At 54.5% G+C, this 11,598-nt stretch overlaps 2 protein-coding genes across 2 annotated transcripts; both read right to left on the bottom strand.

Moving 5' to 3' along the window:
• Window positions 1-1,804: 1,804 nt before the first annotated feature.
• On the bottom strand, window positions 1,805-4,360 carry LOC133763877 (probable lysine-specific demethylase 4F). Its single transcript, XM_062197588.1, has one exon. It carries the CDS (start codon window positions 4,358-4,360, stop codon window positions 1,805-1,807), a length of 2,556 nt encoding a protein of 851 aa, XP_062053572.1.
• Window positions 4,361-9,173: 4,813 nt separating this feature from the next.
• LOC133763876 (probable lysine-specific demethylase 4F) lies at window positions 9,174-11,598 on the bottom strand. Its single transcript, XM_062197587.1, is given in 2 exon segments — window positions 9,174-9,602; window positions 9,604-11,598. Coding segments are annotated over 2 exon segments (2,424 nt in total).

Genomic DNA, 11,598 nt, shown 5'->3' with positions numbered 1-11,598 from the left:
TTCAGTGTGCTCATTCAATTCATAAAAATGTTTATAGTAGAATAGCGTGTCATGTGCTGGCAGCAGCCTCCCTCAAGTGTACTTCAAAGCTTTGTGAAAGGGGCCAGCGCTGTGGCACAGCGAGTAAAGCCGATGTAAAGGACCTATGGGGCCCACATCCCACATGGGTGCTGGTTCCAGTCTGGGCTACTCCTCATCAGCTCTAGCTCCCTGTTAATGTACCTGGGTATGCCACAGAGGATGGCCCCAGGACTGCACCCACGTGGGAGACCCGGAAGCAGCTCCTGGCTCCTGGCTCCTGGCTCCTGGCTCCTGGCTTAGGATCGTCTCAGCTCTGGACGTTGAGGCCATGAGGGAGTGAACCAGAGGATCACTGCCTCTCTCTAACTCTGCCTTTCAAATAAATGAGTACATCTTTCAAACAGAGAAGAATAGAGCTTGGAAAATGTGTCTGTGAATGCACACTTGATCATTCAAACTGTTCTTCCCAAGTTTTTATCAACTGAAACCCTCTCTGCCTAGGAGGACAATTTACGCTTTTCACTTTTTCAAGCTCTGGAGGAGTATCAACTGTTTAGTTTTGTCCCATGGAGTGAGCGTGCAGTGGTATGTCATTCAGATTTGCATATGCAGGGACACTGCTGTGGCAGAGCAGGGAAAAGCCACTGCCAGTCCTGCAAGCATCCCATATGGGTGCCGATTGAGTCCAGGAAGCTAAACTTCCAATCTAGCTCTCTGCTGTGGCCTGGGAAAGCAGTGAAGATGGCCCAAGTGCTTGGGCCCCTGCATAGCCATGGGAGACCTGGAAGAGTCTCCTGGCTCCTGGCTTTGGAGCGCCACAGCTCTGGCCCTTGTGGCCACTTGGGGAGTGAAGCAGCAGATGGAAGACCTCTCTCTCTCTCTTGCTCTCTCTCTCTCTCTCTGCCTCTCCTTCTCTCTCTATTGAACTCTGAATTTCAAGCAAATAACTAAATCTTATAAACAAATTAACATCTGCTTCCTCGTGGTCGATGTGCCCGTGAGCATTTTACTGAAGAGTCCGGGGCTGTAATTCTGGGCAGCCAAGAATCCCTCTTAGGGTGAAAACTTGGGGGAACAAAAGGGAGAAGAGACTCTCCCCCTCTCGAGTTGTCCTGCTATTCACTTTGTATCCACTCAGCAACAATATACATTTCATCTCATGCCTTCCAGCACATATAACTCTACATTTTGGATTAGTTATGCCTCTACATTCTATGAATTCTTGCTAGAAATGTATCAAGTAGTTCTCATTAAGTACAATGCTGACTTTGGTGTTAAATAATTGACTCAATAAAAAGTCTGCATCTTAAGAGGGTATGCAGCTTCCTCATGGTATGTGTCTCAAACAAGGCCTACCTAGGGATGAATATTGTCAGGTGCCTATTGGCATTCATGAGTAGTTGATCCTATCACTTTTGTTCTGACTCCATTTCTAAGATCAGCTTATTCCTATGTTTTCTTCTTTAAACCAGCTTAGGAAAAAAGCTTACACTAAATTCATTCAGTGAAGTTTATTGGAGCAATTACAAAAACTTAAGCAACAAGAATACAAAAATACAAAAATTCACTACCTTTCATCTACACTGCTTCATATACAATTTAAGTTTAGAAAGACGTCAAGGAGTTCAGTCTATATCCACGAGGAATACATAAGAGGCAGAAATCAGAAATGTCAGTTAGGTACAAGATCTCCAGGGGGACACGCCAGGACGATTCCTCCCGGGGCTGGGAACTTTACAGGCTCTGAGGGTCAAGGGCCACTGCACAGTCACAGAGCAGATGGTCAAGAGCTCAGGGGCTGAAGAGCGTTCAGTGGTGCTGGACTTGGCTCATGCCACCAGAAAGCGCCTCCCTGTGGCTTGAGCCAGAGGGGACTGGCATCAGGAACAGAAGGGCCGGGGGCAACCAGAGACGCAGCCAAGGATCTGGAGGCACAAGTGTGGCACACGACCCCATCCTCTGCCTGATTCACAGGAGATGCCCAGTCCCCAGCATGGTCCCTGCAGAAGCTTCTGAAAGGCTGCACGGTGGTGCTGGGAGGAGTCAGCGGCACCACGTCAGGGAGATCCACGGTGATGCTGTCCAAGGAGAGCAGGCAAGGGCCCGGGTGCATCGGGGCATGGGGATCCAGCGGGGGCCCCAAGGCTTGAAGATCCGGGGCACAGCAACATCCCGAAGCCTCGGCAGGAAACCGGCGCTCAGGACTCTGAGTAGCACTGATCTCTGAAGCTCCATCATAGGGCAGGGGCAGAGCCTCCGCGCCAGCCTCTGTGTGTGCAGAGAGGGACAACAGCCGCCTCTTGGGTGGAGCCTCCAGGCTGGGCTCCTCAGCTTGCAGTGGCCGAGGACGCCGACCACGACCACGACCACGACCGCGACCACGACCGCGACCACGACCACGACCACGACCACCTCTAGCAGCTGACAGGCGCACAGCCTCGGCAGACAGAGCTGGAGTCGGTAACCGGGCAGGACTGGGCTGCCTGGACCTGCGAACGTCAGTCTGGGATTTGACTTCATTGCTGCTGCCGAGAGACCACTGAGATCCGGCGCCCACAGCAGCTGCTCGACGGGTGCTAGCAGAGGCCGGCACAGGCCCAGTGGAACAAGCCTGGGGCGAGGAAAGCTGCCTGAGGCCCAGGGCCGCCCTCCAGAGCCCGCGATCCTGCCTACACGCCCTCAGCTCCTGGCTGGTGCACAACTCGCGGCTGGGGCGCGGCTTCAGGCAGCTGCGTGCTTTCTGGCTGGTGCCTGGCTGCTGACTGGTGCCCGGCTCCTGGCGGATGCTTGGCCCCTGGCTGGTGAGAAGCGTCCGGCTGCTGTGAGGTTCCTCACTGCTGCGTGGCTCCTGGCGGGTGCTTGGCCCCTGGCTGGTGAGAAGCGTCCGGCTGCTGTGAGGTTCCTCACTGCTGCGTGGCTCCTGGCGGATGCTTGGCCCCTGGCTGGTGAGAAGCGTCCGGCTGCTGTGAGGTTCCTCACTGCTGCGTGGCTCCTGGCGGGTGCTTGGCCCCTGGCTGGTGAGAAGCGTCCGGCTGCTGTGAGGTTCCTCACTGCTGCGTGGCTCCTGGCGGGTGCTTGGCCCCTGGCTGGTGAGAAGCGTCCGGCTGCTGTGAGGTTCCTCACTGCTGCGTGGCTCCTGGCGGATGCTTGGCCCCTGGCTGGTGAGAAGCGTCCGGCTGGTGTGAGGTTCCTCACTGCTGCGTGGCTCCTGGCGGATGCTTGGCCCCTGGCTGGTGAGAAGCGTCTGGCTGGTGCCTGGCTCCCGGCTCGTGTGTGGCTCCTGGCTTGTTTGGCCCATGGGCTCCGGAAGGTGCACACCGCCACGGCCTTGCCCGCGTTTCCACAGCTCGTAGCGCTCGGGTTGCAGGATACGAACGAAGGGGTCCATGTCAAAGGTGACCCTGGCCTCCCCGCAGCTGCACTGAGAGGCCACTTTGCCATACTCGATCCAGCGCGGAGTGGCGAAATTGATGGCTTCGGCGCAGTTGAAGCCGTGGTTGAAGCCCGCGTGGTAGCCGTAGGGAAAGGTGACCATGAACTCGCCAGCCTGCTGAGTGACGCGGCGGAAGGGGATGGCGTTCTGCCGCAGGACGCTGGGCGAGATGAGGGCCACCTTGTGCCGCAGGAAGGCCTGGCAGCTGCGGGAACTGCCCGGGAACAGCTGCCCAGCCAGGCGTTCCAGGCGCCGCCCGTGCTCTGGGGGCACCGCGTACCACGTTTTGGGCTCCCCGAAGTGCAGGTAGTTGATGCTGTACAGGTCCATGTCCTCCGTGTGCCAGGCGAACGTGGTCTTCCACATGCCAAAGTACAGGTAGGGCGTGTTGACTCCCTCGATGACCACGCCGCACTCCTGTGCCAGCAGGTCCAGAGGCGAGCCCAGGCGCCTGAGGTTCCAGTGTGCCGTGTTCTCATCAAACAGAGAGCCGCTGACGTCAGCGCCGTAGATCGGGGCACCAAAGGCACGGCTCTTCCAGTACTTTTGCTCCAACTCTTCAAAAGTCAGGTGCGCTGGGGTCTGGTATTTTGTGCTGGTGGCCAGTTGGCGGTACTGTCTCAGGGTCATGGCTCTCCTCTTTCTATGGAACTGAGTAAAGACACCTGCCCCGCCATAGGCCACCTGCTGGAGGGGGCGGGCTATCAAGAAGTCATCCATGTCATCGTAGCTCTGTCTGGCCCTCCACTCCTTGGGTGGGATGACCTTGGCCAGGCCTCCTCGGTGTGCACCCTGAGATTCCATCTGAGCGATAAAGTGGTTGAAGTCCATAAACTCCTCCATGGTTGGGTAGAAGGTCATGATGTGGCAGCTGGGGTTCTGGGGGCCGGAGCTCTCAGACATCATGGCTGCAAGACAGGAAACTGGGTGACTCTGAGTCCCCAGGTGTGTTCTAGATTGTCCCCCCAGAGTATCTTCTCTACATAGTCTCCCATTAGGAAAGATTGATTTATTCATTTGAGAGGCAGAACGACAGAAACACACACAACAAGCATACACACACACACACACTCAGAGAGAGAGAGAGAGAGAGAGAGAGAGAGAAACAGAGAGGGAGGTCTTCCATCTGCCTGTTCACTCCCCAAATGGCCTCAACAGCCTGAGCTGGGCCCATCCAAACCTGGAGCTGCTTCTGCATCTCCCCCGTGGGTACAGTGGGTCAGAGCACTTGGATCTCCTTCCACTGCTTCCCGAGGCCATCTCAGGGAGCAGGGTTGAGAGTAGAGCCATTGGAACTCCAAGCAGAGCCCATTTGGGATGCTTCCCCCTAGGCGGAGGATTAACCACCTGAGCTAGAGCGCCGGCCTGCCCCTCTCTGCCGATTTGCTACGTGGTTTCCTTTCTATGTGAAGCCCTAACAGAGATCGAAATGTGGAGAAATGAGAAGGTCTCTTTTCCAGGCTTGTTAATGTCATAGCAGAACCCAAGGAGGGAAGACCTCTTTCCCTCCCTGTCTCTCCATCTCTCTGTCTTAACCCTGCCACTCAATAAATAAATACATGTTTGAAAAACTCCGTGAATTCTCCTACAGAAGAGTACACCGAGAAATACGAAGAGAACAGAGAGACAATGCACATAAAGCATATAGGATACCATAGGTGGCATTGATAAAGGTCTCCCAAAGGCGTTTTCAAAGTTCCAATTGAGTCTGAAACACTTTTGGCATAAGGACTTTCTCTAAAGCACAGGTCTCAAATACGGTCTAACAGAATAAGAAATTGAGCTACCTGCCGTGGACAAAATCCTGATGCAGGGGAACACACTCTAGGACTCAGAGAGAGGTGGATTCCCGTGGCCGCTGCAGTCCCAATGAGGCTCCATCTCTCTGCGCTTCTGGCTTTATACCTGAGCAAGGTTCGAATCCAATCAGCGCTCAGCTCACCAAATCCCAGAGTTCGGTTTCCCTCTGACAGCCCAGGTTCATTTTGCCCCACCCTATTTGTTGACATTTCTAGCCAAACACAAAGGAGCATCAGAGTGGAAAATCCAGTGTTGCGGACAGGCAACCTTGACAGATACAAATAAAGAAATCCCAGATAGCAATATGAATATCAAAGGAAAGTAGAGGGTACTCTGTTAAAAGCTTCATTGGGAAGGAAGAGTGACAGAAACCTGTCTTGCATCTGCTGGCTCCCTCCCCAGCTGGGAGCCACAGGCAGGGCTGGGCCAGGATGACCCCAGCAAGCAGGAATTCCATCCTGGTCTCCCCCAAGAGGGGCAGGGGCCCAAGCACTTGGGCCATTCCTACAGCTTTCCCAGGTGCAGGGGCAGAAAGCTGGAGTGGAAGGGGAGTGGCCGGAACACGCACTATGGGAGGTCAGCGCTGTAGGGTGTGAACTAATCCTTTCTCTCACACACAATGCCCCAAGGGGACATTTTACACAAAGGCCCTTTACTAGTTTTGGAAAAGTCCTTATGAAATTACAATTATTTTAGGGTTAAAAATTGATACAGAAACATAGATTTTCTTGATACTTTTTTTTTTTTTTTGGACAGGCAGAGTTAGACAGTGAGAGAGAGAGAGGCAGAGAGAAAGGTCTTCCTTCCGTTGATTCACCCCTCAAATGGCTGCTATGGCTGTCGGGCTGCGGCTGGCACATTGTGCCGATCCGAAGCCAAGAGCATGGTGCCTCCTCCTGGTCTCCCATGTGGGTGCAGGGCCCAAGGACCTGGGCCATCCTCCACTGCCTTCCTGGGCCACAGCAGAGAGCTGGACTGGAAGACTAGCAACCGGGACAGAATCCGGTGCCCCAATGGGGACTAGAACTGGGGGTGGAGGCACCACAGGCAGAGGGTTAGCCAAGTGAGCCTCAGCGCCAGCCTCTTAATACATTTCTAGCAACTTTTAGAAGATCCTTCATCTTTATGTAAAGGACTAATTCAGCAGAAAGGATTAAAGTGAGTTCAGTAGGAAAGGACTAAAGTGAAGAAGGTGGGGGCAAGGCTGTGTTGCCTCCACTTAGGGCTCCAGCATCCCACAGCTGTGCGGGACTCCTGGCTGCTCTGCTTCCAATGCAGCTCCCTGCTAGCCTACCTGGAAGATCTGCTCTTTGCTCTGTCTTCCCCTCTCTCGGTCACTCTGCCTTTCAAATAAATTAAGAGGACTCCACTTAATAAGTAGATGTTGTGTATGTGACTACATAGCAAAAACCTTTTTTCTTTTTTTGACAGGCAGAGTGGATAGTGAGAGAGAAAGAGAGACAGAGAAAAAGGTCTTCCTTTTTGCCGTTGGTTCACCCGCCAATGGCCGCTGCGGCCGGCGAATCTCGCAGATCCGAAGCCAGGAGACAGGTGCTTCTCCTGGTCTCCCATGCAGGTGCAGGGCTCAACGACTTGGGCCATCCTCCACTGCCTTCCCTGGCCATAGCAGAGAGCTGGCCTGGAAGAGGGGCAACCAGGATAGAATCCGGCACACCAACCGGGACTAGAACCCGGTGTGCCAGTGCTGAAAGGCGGAGGATTAGCCTGTTAAGCCACGGCGCCGGTCAAAAACCTTTTATTTATTTATTATTTTTAAGAAGAAGACAAAAAGTGATTATGTTACGCAGCTAACTACCCAGCACTGAGACTCTAACTGGCACCCATACAAAATGCTGCCATTGTAGGTGGTGGTGTTGCCCGCTAGCCCATAGCACCAGTCCCATGAGTAGCTATTATACAGTGCACACATGCATCAAGCATCACACAGCATCACATTAATATGTGCAATGTGATACATCCACTACTTTTTTATTAAATGAATAAAATGCATTGAACTAGTGTCTTATGCACGCAGAACTTGACGATAAGCAACTATTTCTAATGTATGTATCCATTTGTCATTCTAATTTCAGTGTGCTCATTCAATTCATAAAAATGTTTATAGTAAAATAGCGTGTCATGTGCTGGCAGCAGCCTCCCTCAAGTGTACTTCAAAGCTTTGTGAAAGGGGCCAGCGCTGTGGCACAGCGAGTAAAGCCGATGTAAAGGACCTATGGGGCCCACATCCCACATGGGTGCTGGTTCCAGTCTGGGCTACTCCTCATCAGGTCCAGCTCCCTGTTAATATACCTGGCTATGCCACAGAGGATGGCCCCAGGACTGCACCCACGTGGGAGACCTGGAAGCAGCTCCTGGCTCCTGGCTCCTGGCTCCTGGCTCCTGGCTCCTGGCTCCTGGTTCCTGGCTCCTGGCTCCTGGCTTAGGATCGTCTCAGCTCTGGACGTTGAGGCCATGAGGGAGTGAACCAGAGGATCACTGCCTCTCTCTAACTCTGCCTTTCAAATAAATGAGTACATCTTTCAAACAGAGAAGAATAGAGCTTGAAAAATGTGTCTGTGAATGCACACTTGATCATTCAAACTGTTCTTCCCAAGTTTTTATCAACTGAAACCCTCTCTGCCTAGGAGGACAATTTATGCTTTTCACTTTTTCAAGCTCTGGAGGAGTATCAACAGTTGAGTTTTGTCCCATGGAGTGAGCGTGCAGTGGTATGTCATTCAGATTTGCATATGCAGGGACACTGCTGTGGCAGAGCAGGGAAAAGCCACTGCCAGTCCTGCAAGCATCCCATATGGGCGCCGATTGAGTCCAGGATGCTAAACTTCCAATCTAGCTCTCTGCTGTGGCCTGGGAAAGCAGTGAAGATGGCCCAAGTGCTTGGGCCCCTGCATAGCCGTCAGAGACCTGGAAGAGTCTCCTGGCTCCTGGCTTTGGAGCGCCACAGCTCTGGCCCTTGCAGCTACTTGGGGAGTGAAGCAGCAGATGGAAGACCTCTCTCTCTCTCTCTTGCTCTCTCTCTCTCTCTGCCTCTCCTTCTCTCTCTATTGAACTCTGAATTTCAAGCAAATAACTAAATCTTTAAAACAAATTAACATCTGCTTCCTCGTGGTCGATGTGCCCGTGAGCATTTTACTGAAGAGTCCGGGGCTGTAATACAAGAATCCCTCTTAGGGTGAAAACTTGGGGGAACAAAAGGGAGAAGAGACTCTCCCCCTCTCAAGTTGTCCTGCTATTCACTTTGTATCCACTCAGCAACAATATACATTTCATCTCATGCCTTCCAGCACATATAACTCTACATTTTGGATTAGTTATGCCTCTACATTCTATGAATTCTTGCTAGAAATGTATCAAGTAGTTCTCATTAAGTACAATGCTGACTTTGGTGTTAAATAATTGACTCAATAAAAAGTCTGCATCTTAAGAGGGTATGCAGCTTCCTCATGGTATGTGTCTCAAACAAGGCCTACCTAGGGATGAATTTTGTCAGGTGCCTATTGGCATTCATGAGTAGTTGATCCTATCACTTTTGTTCTGACTCCATTTCTAAGATCAGCTTATTCCTATGTTTTCTTCTTTAAACCAGCTTAGGAAAAAAGCTTACACTAAATTCATTCAGTGAAGTTTATTGGAGCAATTACAAAAACTTAAGCAACAGGAATACAAAAATACAATAATTCACTACCTTTCATCTACTCTGATTATACACAATTTAAGTTTAAAAACGCGTTAAGGAGTTCTCGTTTCTATATCCACGAGGAATACATAAGAGGCAGAAATCAGAAATGCCAGTTAGGTACAAGGTCTCCAGGGGGACAGGCCAGGACAATTCCTCCTGGGGCTGGGAACTTTACAGGCTCTGAGGGTCAGGGGCCACTGCACAGTCCAGAGCAGATGGTCAAGGGCTCAGGGGCTGAAGAGCGTTCAGTGGTGCTGGACTTGGCTCATGCCACCAGAAAGCGCCTCCCTGTGGCTTGAGCCACAGGGGACTGGCATCAGCAACACAAGGGCCGGGGGCAACCAGAGACGCAGCCAAGGATCTGGAGGCACAAGTGTGGCACACGACCCCATCCTCTGCCTGATTCACAGGAGATGCCCAGTCCCCAGCATGGTCCCTGCAGAAGCTTCTGAATGGCTGCACGGTGGTGCTGGGAGGAGTCAGCGGCACCACGTCAGGAAGATCCACGGTGATGCTGTCCAAGGAGAGCAGGCAAGGGCCCGGGTGCATCGGGGCATGGGGATCCAGCGGGGGCCCCAAGGCTTGAAGATCCGGGGCACAGCAACATCCCGAAGCCTCAGCAGGAAACCCGGCGCTCAGGGCTCTAATTAGTGTTTACATCCAAAGCTCCATCATTGGGCAGGGTCGGAGCCTCCGCGCCAGCCTCTGTGTGTGCAGAGAGGGACAACAGCCGCCTCTTGGGTGGAGCCTCCAGGCTGGGCTCCTCAGCTTGCAGTGGCCGAGGACGCCGACCACGACCACGACCACGACCATGACCACGACCACGACCGCGACCACGACCACGACCACGACCACGACCACCTCTAGCAGCTGACAGGCGCACAGCCTCGGCAGACAGAGCTGGAGTCGGTAACCGGGCAGGACTGGGCTGCCTGGACCTGCGAACGTCAGTCTGGGATTTGACTTCATTGCTGCTGCCGAGAGACCACTGAGATCCGGCGCCCACAGCAGCTGCTCGACGGGTGCTAGCAGAGGCCGGCACAGGCCCAGTGGAACAAGCCTGGGGCGAGGAAAGCTGCCTGAGGCCCAGGGCCGCCCTCCAGAGCCCGCGATCCTGCCTACACGCCCTCAGCTCCTGGCTGGTGCACAACTCGCGGCTGGGGCGCGGCTTCAGGCAGCTGCGTGCTTTCTGGCTGGTGCCTGGCTGCTGACTGGTGCCCGGCTCCTGGCAGATGCTTGGCCCCTGGCTGGTGAGAAGCGTCCGGCTGCTGTGAGGTTCCTCACTGCTGCGTGGCTCCTGGCGGGTGCTTGGCCCCTGGCTGGTGAGAAGCGTCCGGCTGGTGTGAGGTTCCTCCCTGCTGCGTGGCTCCTGGCGGATGCTTGGCCCCTGGCTGGTGAGAAGCGTCTGGCTGGTGTGAGGTTCCTCACTGCTGCGTGGCTCCTGGCGGGTGCTTGGCCCCTGGCTGGTGAGAAGCGTCTGGCTGGTGTGAGGTTCCTCACTGCTGCGTGGCTCCTGGCGGATGCTTGGCCCCTGGCTGGTGAGAAGCGTCTGGCTGGTGCCTGGCTCCCGGCTCGTGTGTGGCTCCTGGCTTGTTTGGCCCATGGGCTCCGGAAGGTGCACACCGCCACGGCCTTGCCCGCGTTTCCACAGCTCGTAGCGCTCGGGTTGCAGGATACGAACGAAGGGGTCCATGTCAAAGGTGACCCTGGCCTCCCCGCAGCTGCACTGAGAGGCCACTTTGCCATACTCGATCCAGCGCGGGGTGGCGAAATTGATGGCTTCGGCGCAGTTGAAGCCGTGGTTGAAGCCCGCGTGGTAGCCGTAGGGAAAGGTGACCATGAACTCGCCAGCCTGCTGAGTGACGCGGCGGAAGGGGATGGCGTTCTGCCGCAGGACGCTGGGCGAGATGAGGGCCACCTTGTGCCGCAGGAAGGCCTGGCAGCTGCGGGAACTGCCCGGGAACAGCTGCCCGGCCAGGCGTTCCAGGCGCCGCCCGTGCTCCGGGGGCACCGCGTACCACGTTTTGGGCTCCCCGAAGTGCAGGTAGTTGATGCTGTACAGGTCCATGTCCTCCGTGTGCCAGGCGAACGTGGTCTTCCACATGCCAAAGTACAGGTAGGGCGTGTTGACTCCCTCGATGACCACGCCGCACTCCTGTGCCAGCAGGTCCAGAGGCGAGCCCAGGCGCCTGAGGTTCCAGTGTGCCGTGTTCTCATCAAACAGAGAGCCGCTGACGTCAGCGCCGTAGATCGGGGCACCAAAGGCACGGCTCTTCCAGTACTTTTGCTCCAACTCTTCAAAAGTCAGGTGCGCTGGGGTCTGGTATTTTGTGCTGGTGGCCAGTTGGCGGTACTGTCTCAGGGTCATGGCTCTCCTCTTTCTATGGAACTGAGTAAAGACACCTGCCCCGCCATAGGCCACCTGCTGGAGGGGGCGGGCTATCAAGAAGTCATCCATGTCATCGTAGCTCTGTCTGGCCCTCCACTCCTTGGGTGGGATGACCTTGGCCAGGCCTCCTCGGTGTGCACCCTGAGATTCCATCTGAGCGATAAAGTGGTTGAAGTCCATAAACTCCTCCATGGTTGGGTAGAAGGTCATGATGTGGCAGCTGGGGTTCTGGGGGCCGGAGCTCTCAGACATCAT

This window comes from Lepus europaeus, chromosome 7 (assembly GCF_033115175.1).
Source record: "Lepus europaeus isolate LE1 chromosome 7, mLepTim1.pri, whole genome shotgun sequence".
NCBI classification, from domain to species: Eukaryota; Metazoa; Chordata; class Mammalia; order Lagomorpha; family Leporidae; genus Lepus; species Lepus europaeus.
The sequence above is the reverse complement of the archived record's forward strand: the minus strand, read 5'-3'. Positions and strand labels throughout refer to the sequence as shown.